Source organism: Genypterus blacodes, unplaced genomic scaffold, assembly GCF_046128005.1.
Source record: "Genypterus blacodes isolate CSIRO-AG114 ecotype Tasmania unplaced genomic scaffold, CSIRO-AGI_Gbla_v1 ptg000011l_1, whole genome shotgun sequence".
NCBI classification, from domain to species: Eukaryota; Metazoa; Chordata; class Actinopteri; order Ophidiiformes; family Ophidiidae; genus Genypterus; species Genypterus blacodes.
The window spans coordinates 2,076,952-2,104,104 of NW_027466825.1; the positions used below are offsets into that span (position 1 = coordinate 2,076,952).

Genomic DNA, 27,153 nt, shown 5'->3' on the forward strand with positions numbered 1-27,153 from the left:
AAGTGTGTGTGTATGTGTGTGCAAAACACGCTCACTCAGCAATGATCCACAGTGGCAGCTCCCCGTCAACCCCTGCAGAAATGCCACTTTGCAGACATGTCATCCCACCTCGTCTGATCCTCCATACCACGGCTGTCTGCAAGTCACATCACATAAATGTCTCTGACCGGCCCCATCTCTCTCTCTCTCTCTCTCTCTCTCTCTCTCTCTCTCTCTCTCTCTCTTCCTCTCTACTCTCTGTTCTTTTTCTCAGCCCCCCCTGCATTTTTTTAATCATTCCCTTAACTTCCACATTTGTCGTTTTCTGTTGCTACTCTCTCGTTGTCCGTCTTTATCATCACATCCTCATCATCAGCTTTAATGTTCGTTTTGCTCTCTTACTCTTTATGTCTCTTCTCCACATCATTGTTCCTTTCATTTCTTCCCTTCATTTGCTTTAACACCACTTCTATCAGCAAATCATCATAACTACTTGTATAAACATACTTCCAGTTTCGCAGGATTAATTTCAAATAGTTTGTTGAAATGGTTGAAAAAATGTCTTGTTCTCTCTCAGGAAGGGGACGGGTGAGGGAGATGTGACTTCTGAGGACAGGGAACATGCCAAGCGCATTGTCTACTCTGTTGTGTATGGAGCAGGTGAGTTTACAGGTGCAAACACACACACACACACACGCAATGGCTCGCAATAACCGACTGACTAACAAATACCTAAGTCTATCAGTGGACCTCAGTTAAAAAACAATGACTCTGGGTTACCAGCTCTAGATTCTGTGTTGGCAGTATAGATAATACAGGAATCACACACACGACGGAAAGCGAGGAAGACGAAGAGGAAGACATAAATTGCAGTAGTACCTTTGATTTTTAATTTCAAGGATTTTCCAGTTATTTCTACACACATTGCCCAGTTGATCCGACATTGTGGCTCCCGTCCCTGCGTGGACTGGGACGGGGGTGGAGGGTGGGAGTGTAGAAGGAGATAAAAATAGAGAGAAAGAGCTGGAAGAAGATGAATGTATAATGCACCCATGTGGGCCATGGAGTGGCTTGCCTCTGTCACTTGTGGGAGTACTAACAAAAACACACACACACACACACAGACACACACAGATGACACATGATGATTCAAGTCAATGTCACAGGAGATTTAAAAAATGCCAGTTATACGTATTATATGGTCTGGGTTTGGGGAGAGCTGCTATCTTTGCCAATATGTAGACGTAAACCTCTGACTAACAGTTTTATATGTATTGTGGATGTGGCGTGTATTTAAACATGTATTCCATTGTGTCCTGTGTGTCTACCTACGTACACAACCTATGCATGTGTGCTTTCATGTGTGTCAGGGAGGGAGGTTTTGCTGGTCAGCAGGTTTTATTACCACTGACCCCATTAAATCCTTAATGTAGAAAGCGCGCGTGCACACACCCACACACACACACACACACACACGCACACACACCAAACTATTTTCTACCATGGTCTTGTGTAATCAAAGCTACTGTAGTACTTTAAATAAATGCCGGATTTCATATTAACACACATCACACATACTGTAATTACTCACTCAGGAGTACTTACATGAATCACATGCTTGAGATGCTGAGAGACATTTGTGTCGGCCCTGTGTGAACCAAAAATGAAGGAATGAATGAATGGCCAGAGGAGGAGAGGAGTCTACTCACTATTTTTTGCTTCGTCAAATATATACACAGTTAGTTAATATCTTCAAACATAAACCTTTGCAGTTTCTTTGTACTGGCCAGGCCTCTGTTTCAGGGAAATCAGCAGGGCTCTACAAAGATGAGACAGAGAGACAAATGTGTAGAAGATGTTCATCTGAAGGGCGTGTAGGAAGGCACAAGATATGTAAAGTGACAATTCAGCATGGGAAAGGTTGGAGAAAGTATGTAATGCTCAAGGAGATGTGGCTGAATGAAACAGAGTGGGAAAGTGGCAATGCAGATGTAGGATATGTAGGCTAAAGGCAAAGGAGGGGGATGGAGAGGAGAGTAATGCAGGGGAAAGGGGGAGAGAGAGAGAGAGAGCGGGTGGGGCCAAGAGAGAAGGAGGTGAGAAGAGGAATGGAAGGCGCACTCTTGATCAGCACAGACAGACAACTCTTCATGGAAGGATGTGTTGTCATGGATACCGAATACTAAAAGGAAGCTTTCTCCACAAGACAATAATCAGGCGAGGGAGGAGGGGCAAAGCAGTGGCAAAGCTCACACACACACACACACACATATGTATACAAATAGGTCAAATGACAAGGAGGCCACGCAATTAATGCTGAGCTTTCTGGAAAAGAATAGAAGATGGAAAAATGCAAGAAAGAGAGAACACTTCCTTCTTTTTACCGGTGTGATGAATGCCGCTAAAATTGACTGCGCTTGCGATTTACAAACATAAATATAATAAGGGGAACTCAGGATGGAGACAGAGGGCAGAAAAGTGAAAGGGAAAGTGAAGGGAAAGAGAGCAGAACAAACCGGAAGGTGACGAGATGAAAGAGAACTGAAAGAAAAAAAGATTGACGAGAGTGTGAGATGTGTAGGGAGAATAGTAACGAAGGTTAGAGGTCACCGTGTGAGCTGACCTCATTCAGCAGGAATGTGGGGATTCACACACAGAGCACACACACATCCACACTGACTGTTTTCCATGCAACATACATACAAACCACTTCTGCTTCATTTTATTAATACATACGTTGACATTTGAACACTTTATTTTCTTCACGTCAACTTTAAGGATCTAAGAATTGGACATCAGCCCATCATTGGTTCTACTTCTTCACTTAAAATTTGGATTTGGAATGTATTGAACAATATTAATTCATATTTAATCTTCCTGTTGTTGGCTTTGTCAAAGCATAACACACAAACACACACATACCCACATACACACACACAGTGCCTCCTGCTGACCCTTCTGTCGTCTCTCTGTCATCGGACCTTTTTTTTATCACCAACCATACATCAACGCTCACCCCTGAGAGCTCAAAACCAAAAAACACACCGACACAGCCAAACACCTGACAGAATAGCGTGTAATACTTAGGTTTCTTTTGCATGCGCACACACACACACACACACACACACACACACACACACACCCCTGCAGTATTGCCCTTAGCATTGTTCTGCTCTCTCGCTAGGCTTTACTCTTTTTTATTTCCCACTCAGTCAAAGAAAGTATATCTAAGCAGCTTTTAAATCTTTTGCTGACTGTTCATGTGTTTATTAAACACTGAAGAAGAAGTGGGTCACTTTATTAGAATAACCTCCCCGGTCATTTCCTCTGAACTGAGCCATATGTGTCTCATAAAGTAGAAAAATGTCCCAAACACAGAGGCTAGTGCCGCTGGAGTGGGATAAATCAAACTCAATTATTCTTAGGGGGATTTTGCGTTGTCACATCAATAAACTACAACGTGGCAAACAATAGTGTGGTGAGGATGATACAACAAAAATGGAGACATGCAGAAATATAATTTGCTTAATGTTCCAAAGGCCTACAGCTCATAAAACATTGGTGCTTATTCATGCAAACGATGGGTACAATATAGATCATTACCAAATATCAGTAGTTACTTCACAGATCCAACCATCTCTACTGCTATTTTTAGGTGTGTGAAAAACTTAAAAATCATATCTGAAGCTTTAAGTTTTGTTGGTTGCAGGTCGCGAGCGTCTGTCAGGGATCCTGGGTGTGAGCGCTGAGCAGGCCAGCCGCTTCCAGGACAGCTTCCTCCAGACATACAAAGAGGTCCAGGCTTTCATCCAGAGGACCATCCAGCAGTGCCACAAACAAGGTGTGTGTGTGTACGTGTATTAATGTTAAGGTAACAGCTATATTGTTGAGTCTAAACATGCCTAACCACGTTCCAGAAATGAACGTGTGTGTGGGTAAGGTCAATTTGAATGCCTTTGGCTGTCTCTAAATGTGTGTGTACACTAATTTCAGCCAGAGGAAGATGTGCTTGCATTGGCAAGAATAAGACAAACTGCTGTGGGTCAATACTTGAGGGGGAGGAGGAGGAGTGTGGGGCGGTGGATGGATCAGACAGGACAGATTGAAATGCCAACACAGCACACCTGAGACTTGAAAACGCACATACGACAAGTTCTGTAAACTCTGCACTTTAACCGTTGGGTCAATCTGCAACACAACAAGGTCTTCCAACATATATGTTCACAGACGGTGCCAGGGATATTAAGTTTGTTTGAGTGAAGAAGTGCATGGGGCTCTATTATCTCTATGTGTGTTGTATTGACAACTTCAGCGACACTCCCACATTGTTATGGCATTGAAAAATAGGTTCTTAGTCATTTTATCTTGTACAGCAAATGTTAAATTAATACAGTTTGGTTTCCTCGCCCTCAATAAGGAGACATTTTCATGCCAGCTCTCCTGGCAAAAACCTTTACCACAATCAACAACCTGTCGTTACCCATAAACACTCGCTCCCTCATCCGCACCATCCTATCACCGGTGACACACACACACACAGACACACACACACCCGCGCTCATCACCACCCTGTACTTAACTGTGTCAGCTTACCCGATCGAAGCTACCTAATGGACTCATCCCTCCAGAACGCCACTCTATGATCACTGTGGCAACTTTGGCCCTGCGAATGATGTGGTGCCAAACAGTCAGCTTTAATTTCAGCTCATCACCATGGCTATGGTCCCACAAGAGACAGCGGCAGGATTTATCAGCCCCACACCTGTCTGTGTATTTCTCTCTTGCTGCCTGTCACCGTCTTGGTTTTTTTCTCTGTTACTACTTTTCTATTTGTTTCCCCCTCTTTCTATTTCCTCCAACCTGTCTCACTGTTTTTGTTTCTTTCCTTAAGTCTCGCTCAAGTCCATACGAAAAAAAGTTGATTGATCAAATAAACAGTCCGCAATCTTTGCAGGATGGGTTGAGACATGGCATCACATTCTCCAGCTGCATCGGGTGCCGTGCTTTGCTTTGGCTGAAGCGATGCGATCAATACCTGGTGGGACGATGTGTCCGCTTGGCTTGTAGTTGATTGGTATCAGATACAGCAATATGTTGTTCCAGAGAAAATGCTGTCACTGCAACTCAGACGCTGTCACAATTGTTTGGAATCTATTGAATATGACAATGAGAATGTAAGTTCAGCATCATAGGGGTAACAGCAATACACATCAGAGGTGGAATAACTAGAAGAGGCAGTGGAGGTCATGTGGAAAAGGACATAAAGACATTAAAACATAATCTCTGGGGCATTAACTAACATCGGACACAATATTACAATGGTATATTATAGGCTTTATTATAAACTATAATAAATACTGCATCTGGGCCTTTGGCAGTGCCTCCATCACTGGCCCACACTCTGTTTGAGCCTCACAGTCTTTGGTTTGAAATTTTGTAAAAGCCACCTCACTGGAACAGCCTGCCGGTCTTCATACACATTTCATTAACATCCTCGGGACGGCGGCTCCACTTTCAAGACCGGCAGACATGAAAAGATGAGGTGCAGAAAAGGGAAGAGGAATATTTCAGTGAGAGTCACAGACATGAAAGTCTTTTGAAGGCCACAGCAGACACAGGGAACACAGGATCTGTATCTGTATCTATGTAAAGCTCCTGCCAGTCACACACGTGCAAGAATGTAGCACTAGTCGACCGGTCACTTCACACTAGCCTTGACACTGACTGTAAAAAAGCCTGAAAAGCAAAGTTGTGTGATGTTTTACGACACAAAGCAGACTGCACATACCTGTCATCGGGCCCCAAAATGAAAGGTGAGATTCCTAGTAAAGAAACAAATACATACACATGAGTTTCACAGACTTATTGTGTTATTATCTTTTGTGCCTTCATTTCCTATATGTTTACCTTGCCTTTGTGTGCATGTGTGCGTGTGCGCTCTTTTTTTGGGAAGAGGGTCATTCAGCTTTTACACCCTGATTAGCTCTCCTCACAGTAAGGGATACGTGAGGGATTTAGCTCTAAAGCCTGGACCTTTGTCCAACCAGTGGAATGTACTGGTCAACTGTGTATGCTTGTGTGTCGCATACCTTCAAATGATAATATGGCTGTGCTTTTGTGCATCACGTGCATAGTGTGTCACCGCATTCTTGCGTAGCCTTCTGATGCGTGTTCATGTGTATTTGTGTGCGTTGTGTGTTTCACTACAGTTCTGCTCTTATGGTAATCACTCCATAATGCTGTATAAACACATCTACTCTCACAGACCTGCACCCAGTAGCTTTCTCTCTGCTCAGCACATTTGTGATGAGCGACTATATTGCCTGAAAGTATTTCCAATTTAGGTGTTACAATTTTTGCAGGCAAGGATTTATAACAAAACTGAATTCCGCCTCCAGAACATCTTTGTTGTTGTTTAGGGTTTGTGCTGTCCATCATGGGCCGCAGACGGACCCTCCCTAACATCAACTCCTCAGACTGGGGAATCCGCATGCAGGCTGAGAGGCAGGCTGTCAACTTTGTGGTCCAAGGTAAGATGACTGGGTCAGCAACGAAGTCAGCCTAATCACAGCCAAACCTCTTGCAGGCTGAATCATTCTGACCATCTGTGTGTGCACAGGTTCAGCTGCTGACCTCTGTAAAATGGCGATGATCAGAATCTTCGACCAGGTCTCCTCCTCCGGCTCACTTTCTGCAAGGTACCATCACTGCTATCACTGTAAGATCCACTCTATTCATTCCACCTTAATCTCTGGGTCTTCCCACTACATTGTCTGCTGCCACTCTCCTTACTGAACCCTGGGTTTCATACTGACTACAGCTTTGTGGACTTGAGATCCTCTTCCTTCATCAGGACTCAAATGTTGTGTTTGTAGTCTTGCACCATTTTTGTCCAAGGTTTCATGTCAAAATTGCTACGTTAAAGAGGACTGGAGTCTTATATTTGGAAGTCTGTGTTTGCCTCTTGAATACAGGCTGATCGCCCAACTCCATGATGAGCTTCTGTACGAGGTGTTGGACTCCCAGGTGGAACAATTTGCAGGTGAACTCATTGGTTAAAGACCACAAGTGTATGGTCACAGAAGCTGTCACACGTATTTTTGGGTCTCATATACTTTGTCTTTATGCACAAGCAGCTCTGGTGAGAAGTACGATGGAGTCCCTTCAGCACATAGACCGTCTGGGCCTTCATCTCCAGGTGGGGAGCCGACTCATGGTGCCTGTAAATGCACCGCACAGGCCCTCACTTTGAGCCTGCGGTCACAGTTCATCTGATTAGTCATTGTCATTACGCAGAGGTGCCGCGTTAGCAGCATGAGCCCAGTGAGCATTTGACTCATGATTGACTTTTACAGTCGGTCTTGCATTCAGGTTGATGATAATCAATGTGGGTCACAGTTGAAGATAACTGCTCAGGTATCCTGACACACTGACACTCTTTCCCTTCCTTGTGTGTGTTTCTTAGGTCCCCCTGAAGGTGGCAGTCTGCAGTGGCAAGTCTTGGGGATCCATGTCTGAGCTGAGCATCCCCTCAGCCTCTCCATCTCCTTCTGTTTGAGTCCTCCTCCCTCCCCCCTTCCATCAGCTGTCTCCATTCTCTGCCTCTCTTGCCTCTTCTCCTTCCCCGCCTCTGTTCTTTCATCCCTCTGCACCTTTCTTCTGGTATGTTCTCATCTTCCTGCCGAGTTCATTCTGGCATATCCCTGCCTCCGAGTTGCATTGTTTATGCTCTCTCTTTCCCCTCTCATCCTGCATCCACATTGCTATGGAAACCAGGCAGCTGCAGATCCTTCCAGCTCCCAGTTCTCGCTTTCACTCCATTCGTATCCGGGGGCAACGGCAGGAGCCACAGACTGGATTGCACCAGTTCCTTTTTTTCCCCTCTCTCTCTCTCTTTCTCTCTGTCCTGCAAAAAAATGAATCCTCGTCCTCCTCCTCCTCCTCCTCCTCCTCCTCCTCCGTTTTCACACTAGCTTGCTAAGACCAGCTCTGTTTTCTCTGCCTTGTTGCCAAGGTGAAGGTACACATTTGAGAGAGTGCTTGATATTTATTGGTTCTCAAAATATATTGGATCTTTGTACAATTAAACAATGACCATCAGACACTGCTGGTCGTCATTGAGGCTCTATACCTGAAACATGTTGATGTTCTATGTACATCTTTATTGTATTTGTTGGTTGAATGTGATGTTCTTACTTCTTACTCTAACTGCATTAACCTTGTAGGAATCAACTACATTCAATAAATTCTCAAAGCAGGTTTACATGATTATTCAGGAGAGTTGCAGAGAGAAACATCATTAATGTAGAGAAATGCCAGAGCAAATAAGAGCAATGTTTAGAGTTGGGCATGTCGGCTGAATTTACCTGCTAATTTAATACCCATGATTGATGACACACCGATTTTCTCTCATGAACTTCTTCACCGTCTCGGTTGCATACAGTAGATTCCGCAAGCATCAAGCGCCTCGCTCGCTTTCACCAGCTCATCTTTTATCCGCTCACTTGGCACTGGTCCACTCTCTCTTTTGTCTTGTTACACACACAGGGGCATTCCACAAATGCTCGTACACAATCTACCCACACTTCAGAAACACACACGCCCACTTTTCTTTTTTTTTTTAATACACACAGACACCATGAATGCGCTCACACACACACACACACACACACATAGTTGCAGGCTTCCAGGCACACTGACCCAGTTTCCTTGCTTCTGGCAGCGACAGTGAGACTCTTTGTGGCCCTTGCATGCTGTCCTCTAATTAAGACCCTTTAAGCCTTTAAAATGGGTCCAGGCACAACCATACGCCTTGTGACATCTTTAACAAAGCCCAACCCCCATTACCTATTTGAAATGTCACCTAATTTTGACTGCTAATTACAGGGAGTGGTACTTTATTTAAAGGGTACAAAGGTACCATATAGCATTGCATTTACATTCCTCACATTTCCTTTCTTTTTCAGTGGAATTCCTGTCCCCTTTTCCCATTGAACCCACTGACAGGGATGTGATCTCCGTGACGACGCGGGAGAGGATTTTCTCACTAGGTCAGTATGAGCAGTCCAGACCGAAAGCAGCGTACAGTGTTATGGAAATCTGCCCCTCCAGTCCCTCATTGTTCTGTGGTTTAAGGGTGCGCAGCCTTCCCCCCCTTTGAGACTTGAGCGGGAGACTGGTATGTATGGTGTGGAATTCTAGAGGGTACTCTTCATTTTTGGTGTAAGGGTGTTTAAAGGAAGCACAGGGGTAAAACAAATATTTAGATGTGCTATTAAAGTCTTTGAGGACATTGTTGTTGCAGCCATTGTGAAGGTGTAAGCCCCCTATATATTCTCTATAAAGGAATATCTGGAATTCTGTGCCGTGTGTGATGAGTACGTTCATGTGACTCTGATGCATTTACTTTGATGACCTGTCCTATGCCATTACCAGTAAGGCAATGGCTAAGGGTCTCTACTAAGACTTGTGTTGTCAAGGGCAACAGCATTAGCTTCTCCTAGCTGCCATCCCCATGGCGACCAGAAGATGTGTGTGTATAGAACCTGCATTTCATAGATTACCAACGCTTGTATGAAAAATAAATTCACTGTTGGAACATATTAGAGCTTAATGCATTGTCAGTTTTAATTGATACAATATGTACATCCATGTCCCAGTCATCATAATGCAGGAAATCTCATCTTTACATCTATACAGTGTTCCCGTTGATGTCAGTATAAAAGAAAGGGTTAATAATCATAATAATAATCTTGGTGTGGAAAAACAGCAAATCTTCCAAAGGAATGGCAGAAAGGGAACCGAAAGCTAATAGGCCCCCCTGGTTCAATCCAGGTGGTCACTGCAGTCTCACTGAGGTTGGGGCAGACTGGTTGAACCAACAGCGCCTTTTCCAGCTGCTACACTTCTTTTCAAGCAGTGTCCTCTGCTGCGTAAAACCTAACACCCGATTGTTATTTCAGCTTAAGGCCACAAAAGCTTCACTCTGAGCGCTGTAAGGGACGACTTCTAACCACGCAACCCCTGTCTACAATTTAAAACCTGAATTAACTCTCCTTCTTTCCTCTGTTACCCAAAGGGCCCCAGGGGTCGTTTACTCAATGCTCTTTATACATCAGGGCCCCTTTTCACAAATTCCTCACTGTAGCCAAATAACCCCTTCTCCCCCCCCACACTTACCCTAACTCTTGACACAATTCCCTCATCTATAACCTCTTTCCCTCCCCCTTCCAAAATGCCTGTGCCTCACCCATCTATCCATCCATCCATCCATCCCACTATCAGGGCTGGCTGGTTGACCTGCCTGCCTCACCACAGTGCGGCTGCATTTCATTCCCTGCTGTGCTTTGTGCGGGTCGGTTTCCTGGCAACAGACAAGAGCCACGACAGAGATGGAGAGCAGAGAGAGCCCTCGCACTGCAGCAGTCCAGAGTCACCGATAGTCATAATCATAACTGCCAGACACTTTGAGCTGCTCACGGTGTTGCGATGTTAAGCTCCCTCCGATGACTTGAGAGTTCAGGCAGACAGGCAGGACAAGATAAGCAGTCTCACCCCATCAGACACATCCGGGGTAAGACTGTAGTCTGTGAAGATGGCTGCTTTTTGTCAGTATGAGATTGCTGTGATCTAATACAGATGTGGTCACCTGTACAATCAGTTTATCAGTGCTCTAAGTCTATTTAAAATATATATTTATATATTTTAAATCCACAGGTTCTGTTATAAAAGGATTGAAAATAACCTTCAGGTGCTATTTACAGTAAAATATACTTTACAATTTTACAGTTACTAAAATGCAAATTCAAAAAAGACCTTAAATCTTTTGTAAGAAAAGTCCTCCATGTTTGACAGCTGCACTGTTGCTGTTGCTGTTTTCTTGATTGTGATGAGTTATCGTAGGTGCTTGTGTTGTTGCATTGCAAGGAGAAACTGTTTAAGTGGTAAAGTTAACCAGAAGTGTTTGTAGTTTAGTACTGAAAGCTCAGCAGTGATCACTCAGTGTGTTGTTGTGCCATCTTCTACCTGTCTGCTTGAACCTACATCTCATTCTTCAGCCCCCTCTTTTCTTTCACCACATTTCTTATTGGCATCTGTACAAATATGCAGAGGTACACCTGTATACTTCAACTTGGAGTTAAAAAACACATCTTTGACACCTCTTTGAAAAGAAAAGAAAATCATTATACAATCAAACACCTCTTCAGGCCTCGACATAATAAGTAGTAATGTTGCAATGCCAATACAGTGACGTATGGACATCACTGCCACTAATCGATACAGTATAAGGGATATAACATTGCAGCATTTTGTGGAAATACCAAATCCTTGGTAGTAATGTTATTATTTTGTGGATTTGTTTGTTTGTATTTATTGCTTGATTAGATGGCACATGGGCAGGTTTCTTCCAAATATGACCAAGTAAGTACAGGATTGTGATGAACAAAATATAGCCACACAAGGAATACAAATGCAGCAATAACTGTCAACTTTGGCAAATTTTAGCCTCCAAAAATAGCCAAGGGTCATAGTAAGAATTATGGTGTCACATCTTGTTTATATTCTCATGATACAATTGGTACAATTGGTAATATAGGAGAAAGCAAAACTTTATCCATATTCTTCTTCATAGGAAATTTAAAAAACAAAACGACCTGTACTGTAATAGCAAAACAAGACACAGTTGTGCTACAAGTGCTTATGTGTTCTTGGCACCTGTGGCCTCAGTCCAGAGTGAGTCCTTCTGTATTTGCCACAGTGGAGCGATATCCTCACCAGAGGTAGAGAGAGAGAGGGAGTCCATGCTGTGGAGACTTGCCACACCGCCCCACCACACCTCCCCTTTTTTCACTGCCACAGTGGCACATTCCTCCCTCGCCCCTCACCCTCCTCCTTAGGTGGAACATTCCAGGCGACAGCCATCTTCTCAGGCAAAAACAAACTCCATCAGGATTGGTTAAAACCAGCAGAGATGATAGGTAGCAGTAAATAATACATTAGCAATAAAGATAGGTATTTACAATTACACAAAATGTCTAACATCTAATGTAGTGGTTTAGTCATTTAATGAAAGAACCAATAGCCGCTTTTGCCATTTTCACCTTTCTTCTCATTCTTAAAAAAAAAGAAAAGCAACCAGAAATGATTCCAAACGTAAAATCTAAGACCTTAATTGGTGGCAGTTTACATTCATGCCTGTAGTGTATGAGAATGGACACACACATCAGAATAACATTGACCATACCACACCCACAGGATCTGTACATTTGTGCAGTTTTGAAATCCATATTTCTTCACCAGTAGATAATCAGAATGAAATACTGATCTTGAAAATCTTTGCTAGTTTTTCAATGTGGCTCTTTTAACAGCCAATACTGCAGGTGGTCATGAAATCACTGCTTAAGTTGAAGCTTTGGCTTGAGTAGCCCCTGTTTGTGCCACTGTGTGTGTGATCAGAGTATCAGGTGATCATTTTTGGGTTCTAAAGCACTTTATGCAGCATACCTTCTCAAACCCCAACCATTATCAAATCACACACACTAAAGGAAAAATCACAGAAAACCAAATAGAAAAAGGATGTGATTGTTTTTGGATTGTACATCAGCAGAAAATTTGAGAAATGGTTTGTTACTAAATTGACACTCTGGTAGAAGTTGCATACAGGTTCAATTCTACATTCTAATACTGAGTTATGTGTTCAGTTATTAGTTTCAGATGGGAGGTGAGACCTCGCAGGGCATAGCATTCACATCAAGTAGTAAACAGACATTGCTCAGAAACCTTAACCAATAGAAGTAAATGCATTATAGTCAGTGCACTTTGTCTCTACAATTCAAAATCTCCCTTTCTCTACACTAAGCCATGCAGCGTTTAATTACAGTGCATAGGGCCTTGGCAAAGGCGTTTTGAATGATATTATCTTTGTTTGGAAAAGGTACCAGTATGGATCTTCACGTCTCCCAACATACATACAGGAGCATTTGAAATTTCATCAGGCAAAAACGGAGATTGGCAGCAGCAGAAATGGCTCAGTTCACATTCTTCCACAATATCTTGACCACAGTTCCACCTCAGCAACATACAGTAGTAAAGCCCACCTCTCACTCTCAACATTCTGACCTCATCCAATTCTTAACAGAGAATGGATTTAGTCATGCCATGATGGCCTTCACACACTGGCAGCGATAACTGACCAAGATGATTTGATGCTCTGACTCTGACGCTTCTTTGGGGTACTGCAGTGAAGAAATCTGCAGCATCAGCATCGCTAGAACCCACACACCATTTTTTTTTTGGTGAAGTTGAAAGAAACTAAGACACCTTATAGTCTGATTCTTATATTTGGCAGCCAATTTTGTGATTAGTTTGTAGCATAAAGTTAGTAGTATTAAGTACTTTTTCTGTTGTTTTGCCTTGAAGTAGGTTAGCAGTTAGCTGTTGCTCCAGAAACATCACACAATACAATCTGATTCATTATTGAATCCCCAGCATTAACCACATTCAAAGCAAATGCACGGAGGTGGTTTGACACACCACAAAGGGCATTTTCCACATGTTGGCACAACGAAAACATCTGATGCGTTTACTTATGAAAGCAGTGCTGCCTGATGCTTTTGTGCCTTACTTTTGCGTTGTAGGATTTCGTCTGGAAATCGTAGGTTGGTTCTAAATTCTTTTTTTAAGCAGGGAACATGTTTAGTTCAAACCTCCTTTAGACACATCTCTTTCCACATGGCTTAAATAAAAGGAAAGAAGCCTCTAGAGAGTACCATGGGACCTGGCATACATAGAAAACTAAGGTAATCTTTTGTCCGCTGTTGTTAGAGGGGGATTATATAGTGTATATATCCCACAATATGTATTAAAACACTTGTGACTCGTGACTCAGTGACAACAAAAATCAGATCGAAAAGAAAACAGGTATGTATCCAACATTCCAAGTGTTGGCTGTGGAACAGGAACGGAATCAAGTTGTGAAGACAATTCACTGAGTGCTGGTAATAACCAACATGGTCGCTTGGTGCAATCTGTGGGAATACCTGTTTTCTTTCACATCACTTTTATCAAATTCCCATGAATGATCTTAATCCTGCTTCAGGGACCTCAACACACGCTGGTTTATTAGAAGAGGACTTATGACGCTTTCAGTCATGCACCCATCAACCCACTGTGAGTAAGGAAGGAAATTAAATGTTTTATCCACAGACCAGTGTTTCATAAATCAGTACATCCACAGATCCTGACCATTTATGAGCACTGGCTCGTGGCTGATATTAATTTCACACCCTGGTCATAATAACAAAGAATTAAGATCATTTATAAAAATAAATAAATGAAATTGTAATCGAACGTAAAAGTCTACGGTTCCACTGTATGCCATGTGCTAGGAGTGTCTCCTCCAAAAGTTATATTTGCATTCAAGGACACAATTCATGCAATTTGTCTTGTTTTCAAACAAAGAAACACACATTTCTTTTATATGTTCATCTACAAAAGAAGCTTATTTTCTTCTTTAGATATTTATATATATAGTATATATTAGTTAAATGTTTTCTACACTTTTCCAGGGCAGGCACCGTACGCACATCAGGTACAGAGGCATGCCACACTTGCATTGCTTTTGCATTCTACAGTTGGTTGGCTGGCAGGCATGATGTCATCCAGGCAGCGCCAGGGTCGGCGAGTGTTATCGTATGTCTGCACCAACTCTGATCACTCTCACTCACACGCACACACTCTTTCTCTCTCGTGTTCTCCCTCATATGCATACTCGCATACACGCGTACATCGTCGTCTACATCCTTGTCCCTCCCATCTCTGCAGAGGGAGGGGCGCACTGCTTAGATGACATCTCGGAATGGGGTGGGGTTCAGGGCCGACAAGCTTGAAATGGAGTCATACAAGGCTCTGTGTAGCACATGCAGAGGTGGGCGAGGAACGGGTGGGGAGGCGGGGAAGGGGAAAAGGGACAGGGTTCAAATGGAGTGTGTGTGTGGGGTCTAGCCCAGGGTTGCAGACAGATTCAATGAATGGGGGGAAGGGAGAACTCGGGGAAAGGGGGGTTAGGGAGGGGGGACAAGGGGCAAGGCAAGGAGGGTCAGTGCTAACTTCATGATGTTTACATTTGTCTTCCTTTTTTTCTGTTGTTTTTCTTATTTTTTAGATTTTTTTTGTTGCATTTCTTTTTTTTGTTTACTTTGTACAAATGGTATGATGATACAACTTAGGCTCAGAGTTGTGGATGGCTGAATCTACTGCTGGTTGAATGGTAGGAGGGCGGAGATGGAGAGAGTGATGGGAGAAACAACTCTTTGACAGTTTGTTCGCTACATAAGTTTTCAACTTGTATACACAATATAAATACATGAGGGTATTACTAATGCCGATAGGACAGTTGAAAAAATTAAGTCATTTGTGCTCAGTTATGTTCTAGAGGTTTAGAAATATTGCTTGCGTCACGTTTTACCCAAGTTGTTCCCCAATAACCTGGATCAAGTACACAGATTGTAGACTGCAGCTACTTTGTAATTGTCGTACTTTTGACAATAAAATTTATAATTAAAAAATTACTCATTATCACTGAAATACTAAACATGTTCAAAATGTGAGAATTGATCTTTTTTCAATGGGTAAATAATTTCCAAGTACACGTAGAAAGAAGTGTTTCGTATTGATAAGCGTTGTAGCAAAGATGCATGTCTATTCATGCATCAAACATATGATTCAAATTAAATACAATTTGATTGCTCATCATACACTGAGGCATGGTCTCATATCTGACCAAAGCGGCATCAAACACACACACGCACGCACGCACGCACATACACACACAGTCACACACTTGCACTCATGTACACTCTGACATGCAGCTAGCTATATTGTATTTTGGGACCTTCCTCCCTCCTGTCACCCCTACCAATCAGAGACCCTTGCAACGAATCCGACAAGAACAGAAAGCATTGACAGATTGATGATTGATCTAGAGAAGGAAGGAGGGATAATTGCACCAAACCAAATAATCAATGAGGAGGAGGAGGATTTGTAAGGAAAATGCACTAAGCTTCATGTCTGTGTAGGACGCTGGATGCACAGTGAATATTCCATTATCCAACCTGTCCTCCTCCTCTCTGGTTATAGGGGTTTGAAAGGAACGCTTGCTGTGCTTCAATATGATGTTTTGAGAGGCTAGCTCAAGGCCCGATTACTTGGTATGTGTCAGAATGTAAAGGAGTGTGTGTTTGAGTGTATACCACGACTCCCCTTCCACGACCAACTCCGACCTCCCCCCTTTTTTTTTTGTCTCGAGGGAGACATATCTGCCCCTCCCCACACACCCATTGCTCTGTCTGTCCACCCCCAATGGAGCAGAATGCAAATTTCTCATTGCACTCTGCTGCCTCTAACCCGTCTGTTTGGATCCACAGTGGGGACATGAGGAAGAGTGGGAGGGAAGGGGGAGCCTTGAGGTGATGGGGGAAGGGTGAAGAGGGGCATTGTGGGATAGTAAAAAAAAGAAAGGAGTATTGATTAGTCACGTGATCTCCAAATGAAAGGGACAGGGAGGACCTAGCTCGGGTGCCACTTCAGTTAACATTAGTGTCTTGTATGCAGACCAATTTGTTTGTCTCCCTCAATGTAAAGGGAGGCGTGTAGGTACAAAAGAGAATCATTAAATTAGAGGAAAAACTAACTCTTATTTTTAAAAATATATAATACAACAAAACAGCAACAAAAGCATAATAGTAATTAAAACGTTAGTGACTTTAAAGATGAAATAGTTGAATAGTAAGGTTGTAGTCGAAGTTAACGCTAATGACACAAAATAAATAAAAGCTGTCAGGAGAGGATGTGGTTGGGCCTTGTAGGGCAGGTGAAAGAAGGTTGTTGCTCTCTCTCTCTCTCTCTCTCTCTCTCTCTCTGTCTGTCCCTCTCTTTCTCCATCTCCTCCTCTCCATCTCTCTCTCCCTCTCCCTGTCATCTCTCACTCCTCACGGAGCTGCAGGCGGTATCGGCTGTGGCGGATCTGGAAGAAGAGCCTCTCTGTCGGCGAGCGGCTCATCCCGGGGAGCCTGTAGTCCTCGCTCTGGCCTGTTCGGCGGAAACCCAGCGACTCGTACAGCTTGTGGGCGGCCAACTTGACGGCTGTCGTGCCGAGAACCACGGCGGCGTAGTTGTTGCGCACTGCGAACTCCAGCACCCTGCGGCCCAGTGCCTTTGCGATGCCTTTGCCACGGTAGCGAGAATCCACCGACATGCGCCGAAGCTCCACCGTGTTGTCATCCTCGCGACCTTGCGCTGCCACAATGCCCACCACGCGTCCGTCCAGCATTGCCACCCAGAAACAAGAGCCTGGCAGGGGAAAGGGGACAGAAATGGTCTACGTTAGCAGTAAAGCTTAACAATTAGTCGATTCATCCAGTTGTCAATCAGAAAACATTTATTGGTGATTGGTTATGGTTGATTATGATAATCGATTAACCATTATGGGTAAATGTATATATTTTGAAGTTTGCTGGTTCAAACTCCACCAATTTATAACTCTATATACATTTAGTCAAATTAGTATTAGCATTTAGCATTAGCATTAGCATTTATTAGATACAGGTAATAGATAACCCTAAAGCTCTAGATCATGTTTCAAATGTAGGTCAGGAACGCTTAATCCAGGAACCTTCCAGCATAAAAAGGGTGTGTTACTGGGTGTGTTACTGAGGAAAAACTGCTGCTAACATGCCCTCGTATAATGGGATTGTTGGATAAAAGGAACAATTAGAAGGACAAAGCTTCCATTAGCATTCCCATTGGCTAAGATGCTCAGAGTGGAGAGAAGACGTTGACGATAACAGACGGAGGGATGGCGGGAGTGGAGCTGCTACATCGCAGAGTTATTACATCAGACACTCAGACAGGCCCTGATGACAGACAGTCATTTTAAAAGACTAACACACACCCGCACACACACACACACACACACAGACAAACATATGAAACGCTTAACATGTCAGCAGACGATGCTCCTCCACCAGAGTACTTTTTATTATCAATAGATATGGATCTGTACTTGTGCTCCATTAATTCAGCGCCTGGTGATTGTGTTTGTGGAATACCTTTGTGTTGTAAAACCAGGTTCATGTTAGCCTTTCTGTCTGTTGGACGTCAAGGCATTGCACTACAATCCCATCTGTTTGTAAGAAATTCGACTATTCTGGGATTGGCAGAGGCTCCCTTCACTGTTTCGTCCCTTTCTTTCCTGTTCTCCTTCTCGCTCTCTCCCTTCTTTCTGCTGACTCCGTTGATCTCACGCTTGAACATTGCGATTCTGGAGTGTGGTGTGTGTGTGTGTGTCGGAAGAGATTTGAAGCCCCTGCAGACTCCTGTTTAGCCGATCTGGAGGCTTCGGCGACTGAGTCAAACGACTGTCATATGTAGGTCGCGGCAGCGGCGGGCCTGTCTGACTCCTCCGCAGCAAAGATGGCTACAAGGGGTTAGGGCGGCGTTGGGAGGCGTGTGAAAATTGATCCGACATGTCAGACATCACCCATCAAGCTTGCGAAAATCCATTTAGATGCCAGGATTTGAACGTCCTCTTTTGCGCTTGTTAGAATGTGATTTACAAACAATAACAAACAAACAAAACGCAGCTCCATAGCAACCCTGGTGGTCAGAAACTCCACAGGGTACCTTTAACTTTTTAATCCCTGTCAGATTTGCGTCGTCGTAAAACGTGAAGTGTTTCATTATCCCCATTAATGTGGAAGACGCTTCATTAGAGGCAGATGTCAAGACTGCAGTGTGTGGCTCCTGCGGTGCTCTGTTGACATTATAATACCCATGTGTGTGTGTGTTTGTGTTGCATGGTGGGGGGGGGGGAAGGCAATTCCGTAAAGCGCTCCTGACCATCTGTCTGAAGAGAGCCAGTGCCAGGAATGAGGACAGTCCAGGGAGAAGCAAGCACGCCGACCAGCCCTCTGCTGCATGCTTATCGGCGTCTGCATGTAATAAAAAATCATTTGGCTCACACGAGAACAACCAAGTCCATGTGTTTGTCTACGTTGCTTAAGGAATCTAAGTAGGCTATATTGACCTCTAAGCCTCCTGACAGCGTGGCTCAAGGAACTTTACATCTGTTAAATCTGACACTGAATGGATTAAGTGGCGCTCAGCATGACTAATCTGTCATTATCTCTGCTGGGGACAAGATTGAAGAAAGAGGAGTTTCCCTTTTTGACTCTCGGACGTCATACTTTGTGTTTCCGTGTCTTTGTTCTAGATAGTTCTGCAGCTCAGTTTAGTGGCGCAACCTTTGCTGAGTCAAATACATGTGACCTTCAATGGGTGTGTATGAGGAGTTAGTGTGTTTCTGTTGTGACGACGGACGTCGGACGGAGGCACTTGTCCAATCTGAGAGAGCCAGGCGCCGGTGTTCAAAGTAAGAGCGAGAGGAGAGCCTGAGACAATCCATTATTGCTGCTAGGGCATTAAAACTAGAAGGGGGGGGGGGGGGTTAAACCTGAGGAATACAGATGATGTCAAGATGAGAACATTAGCGAGGAAGAGCTCGGAACAATCATCTGTAATGCTTCTGGCTGTGAGGAACAATCAGATTACTGATCAGTTTAGTCTCACTGTTCTTAACACTCAGCTTGACTTCATTCTGTGTGTGTGTGTGTCCGTGTGAGTCCGCGTGTTTGTTGGTATGCTGCATGGTTCCCAACCGTGAAAGAAAACACATTCATGTGATTTGTTTCAGGTTCAGCAGGACTTAGTGGCTACATTCCTACACTTATTGATTTGACACACCTGTTTTATTTTTTTCCCCAGCAACACGTGCATATTTCTTCTTCACTTCCCTCCCTCTCTCTCTCTGTCCCTCTCTCCCTTTCCCCCCATTCCTCCCATCCGTGCAGACACACCCCATATGGATCGGCCTGCCACGTATCGTGCACACGTCAGCACTTCCTGTCGTGGACAAATGAGGGTGAGAGGAGGTGACCTGCCCGATACGCAAACGCGCGACGATGCATTTTCAGATCATGAATAATTCACGTGTATCGAGGGTGACCGCAGAGGCAACCTTACCGTTAAATTGGCATTTTCAACCTAACGCAGTATGCAAACGAGACTGACGTGCTTGTTTGTCACATGCACACACACACACACCCAGACATCTTGTGCTCTTAGCTGTTAAATTTCCATTAGCTTGGACCTGGACCTTCACTGTTAGTTTTACTGCCTCTGCCCATAAACAAACATAAGTGTGATGTTAGTTTAAATGCCTTCGTTTCCTCACCCTCTCTCTCTCTCTCTCCCTCTCTGCCTGTCTCTACATGCCCCGAAATTAATCATTCACCTCTCAATACCAGGCCTTACATGTCTCCAATGAGGATCTCTGTCCGTTATCGATTTAAGCGTACTTTGAAAAAAGGCTGATGCATTATTAACAATCACCTCGGCTCTGTCTAAACGCTGGACAGACAGAGGTACACATGTTCACGTACAGGACTTCCTGGCGTTCCTTACTGTCATGATACCACTTAGCATTTTTGAGCTATTTATGCTTAATATGAAGGTCAACAACGAGTTAACATAACCATGGCTGCCTCTTGGACATTACAAGACGAAGAAAAGTAAATTACAGCGCCGTTTCTGGATTTGTTTTTCCCTTTTGGAAAGAGGCCGGGGGGCTGCGCAGGAAACATCACTTTCTCCCTGGCAGGATGATGGATAACCCAGTTGGCTGCGGCGCCACCTCCTCTATGACTTCACCATGGATGAGAAACAGAAAGAGGGACAAAGAGAGGAGGAGGAGGAGGAGGAGTGATAAAGGTGGGAGAGAAAGAAAGAGGAGGAGGATTGCAGCGACGGGCGAATAACGGAGCTCGCAGCCGGTCACCTGTTGGCACCGGGCTGCTCTGATGGGTCGCAAGAGAGTTGTGATTTGTTAGAGAAATGGCTTAAAGAAGGAGCGAGGAAAAGGGGACAGTGGCTGTAAGAAACAGTGGGAAGAGGAGGAAGAGGTTGGGAAGGGAAGAAGGATGCCTCATTAATCTTCAGCTGACAACTCGAAAATATCCCTCAGGACATTCTTTTGTCTGTGCTAACCAGCAAACTGCATCCCTCCCTCTCTCTCTCTCTCTCTCTCTCTCTCTCTCTCTCTCTCTCTCTCTCTATCATATCACCCCCATTTTACATCTACCACTAAAATAAGGAGGAGCAGCTCTCTCCCTTATAAAGCAGGCAAGGAACTCATCCCCCCACACACACAAACACACACACAGCCACACACAGCCACACTGAACCTGGCAGTCAGGTATCAGGTATTATAACGCCCTCTCGCTCTGACGGGACGCTGCAGCGGTCATGACGCCTCATTAAAGCAGGTCCAGCGTTACCGAATGGACATCGCTTCCAGTCAGGGAGTTTTTGGGGCTCGGGTGTCTGGCTCTCATTATATTATGTTCACCTTACAGGCACTGAGCTGAAGGCCTGGCTGAGAGAGAGAGAGAGAGGCAGCGTCATCCACCTACTGCTTGAATATAAAGGGGGAAGCTCCATCTTGCTGTGTTCCAATAGCATTTTGCAAACATTGCCCAATACGTCTTCATTTTCAGGGGAAATCTTCTCATCAAATGCAGCGCCACTCCTCAATTTGTGAAAATCACCAAGTGTGTGTGTGTGTGTGTGTGTGTGTGTGAGGGTTCAAGCAGATGCCATGAAAAGTCAATGGGGATCAATAAGGATTGTGTTTTTCATTTTCGGACAGCTGTATCCATTAATACAAGCTGTAACTTGCTTTTCATCCCCCACACACACACACACACACACGCACACACACACACAAGCAGACTTTTTGAGTAAATTACTTCTTGAGTAAAGGACACGAGTGACAGCTGGTCTTAAGTGGCAGTGGAGTCAATGATCGCAACACACACACGCACACACAGAGGAGATAAGGGCATTGATCTGTGTTCTCGCGGTATGCCGGCAGGGATGTGTAGCTCTAGTCCAGCTCATCATTAGCCTTCACCCTCTGTCGCTCCTCTTCTTCTAATAATGTCTGATCACACCGTGGTCCCGCATCCACTCACTTACACTCAATTGACTTCACGTTTCCCTCAGTTGTCAAAGCATGAGGCACGTAAGGGAAGACTCACACGCACACCATCGCCCTCCTCCTCCCTCTCTCTCTCTCTCTCTCTCTCTCTCTCTCTCTCTCTCTCTTTCTCTCTCTCTCTCTCTCTCTCTCTGTTTTGTTTTGTCTCCTAGAGGTGGCTGAGTCTGATCAAGTTTTGGTGTCCTAAAAGATGCGATTGACCGGCTTAACTGACACCTGCACAGTTTAACTAAAAGATGTTCAAGAAGTGTGAATGTCTCCTGTATGCATGTGTGTATGACTGCAAGAGAGAGAGAGAGAGAGAGAGAGAGAGAGGTTGGTGTGTTATCTATCTCACTCACACCCAAAGTTCAACTCCTGAGGCAGTTTGATTTTCCCAATTAGAGTCTGAAGAGGAGGAAATGAGCCCTGCCTGACACCAAGTGTACTGCAGAAAGTGTATCAGCAGTTTCCTCCACGCAATCAATAGCCCTGTGAAGCACCCCCCCCCCCCCCCCCCCCCCATACACACACCCAAGAGGAGCTCAGAGAAGGGGGGAGGGGGAGGGGTCGAAGATAGAACACAGAGCAGTGGTGAAAAACGAGTAGGGGGAGGAGAAAGGAGTGAGAGGAAGAGGAAAAGGGGAGAGACAGTCTGCATATTTGATGAGCTGCCTGCCTCTGCATTGCCTGAAGACTCTCTTTAAGTCAAAGCCTTGTTCATGACTTTCAAGTGTGTTTTCTTTCAACTCAACGCTCTGGTGGTGGAGAATCATCAACTGACAAACTCATTACTCGCTTCAGAGTGAGATTGTTTCTTTCATTTACAAAAAGAAGAAGAAGAAAGAAGCTTTTCCTTGTTCTCTTACCTGTGGGTTTCATGTAATAAGCCTCTATGTCAGCCATGTCCGTGTGCAAAGCATAGTCCAGATAAGTCTGGATAACTTTTCTGCTGAAGTAGTAGCGCGCACCCATGAGAATGAAGGGTGCACAGCAGGTCAGTGTGACGGATTTGGTCACGACAAAGCACATTACTATGGAGAAATGGAAGAAAAATAAACGAAACCTGTCAGAAAAGAGAATCACATGTTTGATTTTGGCAGAATTTGACCCCACACAGACATAGCAGTAAAAGCAGAGGCAATATGATATGTAATCATCAACCAAATGCAGTAGATCAAACATTGTGTCAGTATCAAACATCTTATGAAGACACATTAGGATTTGACAAGGATTCTTTTTCAGGCAAGACACATCAGTACGGCTGCAAGAGTCCAGCGTGATGCAGTATAAAGCTGTAGGTGATGAAGTGGGTAATTATCACATTTTACTGCTGAATGCTTCAAAACCATGTTGGAGTAATGACACAGAGGTGACACTAGGGGGCGCAGAGGGAAACAAAGGCTGAATGCTGCAGCACGTTGAGTTAGGTTTCCTCCGCTGCGCTCCAGTGAGACCTCAGCACAGAAACGCTCACTTGTTTATGTTGTAGATTAAAGATGAGATCACATGACAAAACCTTTAACCTTTATCTAGATCTGTATGTGACGTAACGTAACGTAACGGCGCGACGGTCAACAAAGCCAGCTGAGATCAGTGCGTGACCGGCGTGTGTGTGACTGCTGAGGCGGAGGGGGGTGTGGGGGGCGTTCACATGTATGCGCGCCGCAAGGGAATAGTGTGTGTGTGTGTGTGTGTGTGTGTGTGTGTGTGTGTGTGTGTGTGTGTGTGTGTGTGTGTGTGGTGGGAGTGCACTTTTGGATACGTGCGCGCACCCTGCGGGCCAATCCTCAAATCCACTCGACTCATTCATTCAAGGCACCGGCGTATCATCACATCACAAGCAGGCCCGCGGTTGATACACACGCGCGCGCACACACACGCCATGCGCACGAACATGCCTTTTGTTGCGAGATGAGCAACATGCCGGTGTACCGAGAGAAGCGGAGCCGCTTTATTAGCGCCTTGCAACACATCTCAACCTCGACGTAAAGCGCTGGTAAAGCCAGATAAACCTGCGGGTGTGTGACAACAAAGAACTTCCTTCTTTCATCCATCCATCCTTCCTTCCTTCCCTCCTTCCTGTCACCACCTCAGGAAGATGCACAAACGAATGCAAACATCTAAACAAATCACGACTATATAAACATTTACTGGAAATCCAACCGAGGCTGTAAGCTGTTGACTTATTTCAGTTTGGCTTCATTCTAATGGGAGGAAAGTGAGTTTTGTGTCCTCTAATAAACCCGAGAATAGACTTGGCTGCGTTTGTGCCGCCTGTGGAAGTGATGAGGGCACTTACCTGTCAGAAGAGCGTACAGAAACTGGGTCTTGGGCTGCTGCTTGAGCCCCCTAAACGCCGTGTTGGGTATCCGCTCCATGATACCCTCATAAAAGATGCGGCGCACCTCCTCCTGATCGCCGCGCTCGAACTCGCGGATGAAAACCGGATCCCTCCTCGCACCTTTGTCCTCCGCGGGGTTCAAAGCCGCGCTGGACGGAGGAGTGCTCCACATGATCGACTCTTTTTTGGTCCCAGGTATAGCATCGTGTTCATCCGCAACAATTTTAGTCTCGCAAACCATTTTGGGAGACGAAAAATGCATGCAACTGGCCGCGGAAAACAACTGCAAGTCGGGGGGTGGGGGGAAGAAGAATGGGATTGAAGATGGATGATGCGGAGGATTTTCTTAAAAACAGAGAAACGATGGAGGGGAGAAGACGAAGGGGAATGTTCTGCTGCAACCCTGAGCGTTTCTGACGACCAAGATTCGCCGGTGTGATTCAAGCCGTATTTATAAGCGGGTAGGGCGGGTAGATTCCGGTTCAGGGGTTGGGGTGGTTGTTCTCTGAGCTCAGATTGGTGGACGGGGGCGCGCCGTGTGATGCTGCCGGCTGCGGGGAGAGGGGGGCGGGGGCACACATGCAGCACATAGGCGTCTGCGTCTGAGCGAGCTGGTGTGTGTGCCGGACAACCGTGTATTTGGAGGATGTAGGCCGGTGAGGAGGGGGCGTGATTGTAAGAGGGAGAGAGTGTCAGGGTTGGTTCTGAGGCAGGTTTGTATGGAGGATCCCCCGGTTTTGTGTTGAGATGCCAAGGCTTTAAAGGATGCGTTACGCACCGCAAATGCGCAAGGTAAATCTGGGGGAGGGGAGGGGGCGATGCGTCAAGGGGGAGGGGGGTGGGGGGAGGGGTAGGGTGGGAGATCTCGACAACAGGGCGTCTGCAGAAACCTTAAGTTTCTTTAGAGCTTCTTTTGGAGCTGAATGTGACACACAGCCGCATCCTAACGGCACGTTAAAGCAGTCCAGCGTCCCTAAGATCTGTGCAGTGTTTGCACAGATGCGAAGTCACTGACAGCTCTGCTGCACTGCAGTCATTCCTCCAGGCTTCCCTTCACTCTGTCTTATTACAGCTCCCCTACATGGACATCAGGCAAACAAGACACGCTCCCATTATAATGCGGGCTATTTGCGACGTTATTAACAATATAACATTTGCGCGATTCTTGTAGTGATGGTGGTGGTGGTGGTGGTGGTGATGATGATGATGGTGAGAATGGTGCTTCTTTGTTGTACCCCGACACTCCCAGCAATTTGCCGTGGTTGCGTTTGTGTGCGCGTATTTCGGTGCAGTGAGGTGGTGTGGTTGTGATGAAGATGATGATGATGGTGAAATTGTGGTTATTCGTCCATCACAAACAAAGTGTGAGACTCATACAAAGCACCCCTTGTTACTGACTTACTCTGTAGTCTCCCTATTAAACACCACCGGCACACTAGAGACGGAATATTGTTAATAAGTTTTTTTCCTTCGTGTGAAGAAACAGAGCAGAATTAAAATGTGGACCTAAATGTGTGGATGCGCAGTGTGGAGGCAGGATGCAGATCCGAGCAGAACTAGTTTGAACTGGATCATCAAAGGCAACCTGCTATTGATGAAGACTGCCCCCGTCCCCACCTCCACTCCTCTTCCTACTCCTTCTTCCTTCTCTTCGAGGTAACCCCCCTCCCCCGCCTCACCCCACCCACACAGGCTGAGGAGAGTGGTGTGATGACCCGCAGCACCGCGTCTGAAAGTTAAGATCTGGTTGAAAACGCAGCAGAGATCTTTTCCTCCGCATCAGCAGCTGCTCCGCTGCGGCTCTCAGCATTCACGGGCGGACGGATGCTTCGCGCATGCGCACTGTCTCCCTAGAGTGACCGCTTAGGGAGCATCTCGAAGGACTTTCCCGACCTGCATTCGACACAGAAATGTCGTTTATCTAGCTCGGTTTTTATAAATACGGTCGTAGAGTTGTAAGTCCGGGCTATAGCTCTAAAACTGACCTTAAAATCAATACTAAATATAATTATTATATAAACTTTTGGGGAATGTAGACTGAAAAAAGATGCTCCCTGACCCTATAGCACTGCTGCCTTCAAGTGCAGTCGTAAATATCGGAGTTTCCAGATAAGCACACACGAATGACAACAAAGTAGCACAATGACACATATTCCTCCATGAGGCATTTTCATTATGTGAAGTAGAATTATACAATAGTAAACAATGCCCTATTATCCTTTTCTTTCGCCATCGAGTAGCAGTAGATGGCTGGGTATCCCGATTTCCCATATTTGTTAGAACTTTGGCAGTAGAAACAAAAGACGCAGTTTGTGGTCATAGTACATATTTTCAAGTTTTATTCCAAGTGTAAGCTAAGTGTACCAGGAGTTTACTTTTTGAGCCTCCAGCACCACAACCCAATTTTTCCCACAAGGTGCATGACATCATCACTTCAACAGCCAATAGGGAACAGCCACATTCAGTTCATTTTTACTATATGCAACAGCAGCCATCCTAGAAAACATGTTGTTTCTGTCAAATGTGCCGTCTTTCGTGTCTGGCCACTTGTCAAATGTTGATTTTAGAGCTTTCTATCTTTGACAGCCTAGTTTATAAGGAACGCTTGAGGGAGCAACAGAGCAAGCAAGTAGAAAAGAGATGGAGACAGCTGTTTATCATTTGTGTAAAGGTACACAATGTTATTATATTAGTGTGTACAGCTTGGGTTAACAAACACATGACTTTTCATTTCAAC

The 27,153-nt window shown here is 44.9% G+C and overlaps 2 protein-coding genes across 2 annotated transcripts in view; one reads left to right on the top strand and one right to left on the bottom strand.

Moving 5' to 3' along the window:
- The window catches only part of poln (polymerase (DNA directed) nu), a 29,977-nt gene extending 21,791 nt beyond the window's left edge, over positions 1–8,186 (top strand). Inside the window, exons 17-23 of the mRNA XM_076160710.1 lie at positions 557–639; positions 3,689–3,820; positions 6,399–6,509; positions 6,599–6,677; positions 6,954–7,021; positions 7,116–7,177; positions 7,445–8,186. Of these exons, the coding sequence (XP_076016825.1) occupies positions 557–639; positions 3,689–3,820; positions 6,399–6,509; positions 6,599–6,677; positions 6,954–7,021; positions 7,116–7,177; positions 7,445–7,537 (628 nt within the window). The 3' untranslated portion in view covers positions 7,538–8,186. The remainder of the gene's footprint in view (positions 1–556; positions 640–3,688; positions 3,821–6,398; positions 6,510–6,598; positions 6,678–6,953; positions 7,022–7,115; positions 7,178–7,444) is intronic.
- Positions 8,187–16,960: 8,774 nt separating this feature from the next.
- On the bottom strand, positions 16,961–24,678 carry nat8l (N-acetyltransferase 8-like). The gene is made up of 3 exons (XM_076160658.1): positions 24,375–24,678; positions 22,942–23,106; positions 16,961–17,328 (listed from the first exon to the last, which is right to left on the bottom strand). Exons 1-3 carry the CDS (start codon positions 24,676–24,678, stop codon positions 16,961–16,963), a joined length of 837 nt encoding a protein of 278 aa, XP_076016773.1.
- Positions 24,679–27,153: the final 2,475 nt, after the last annotated feature.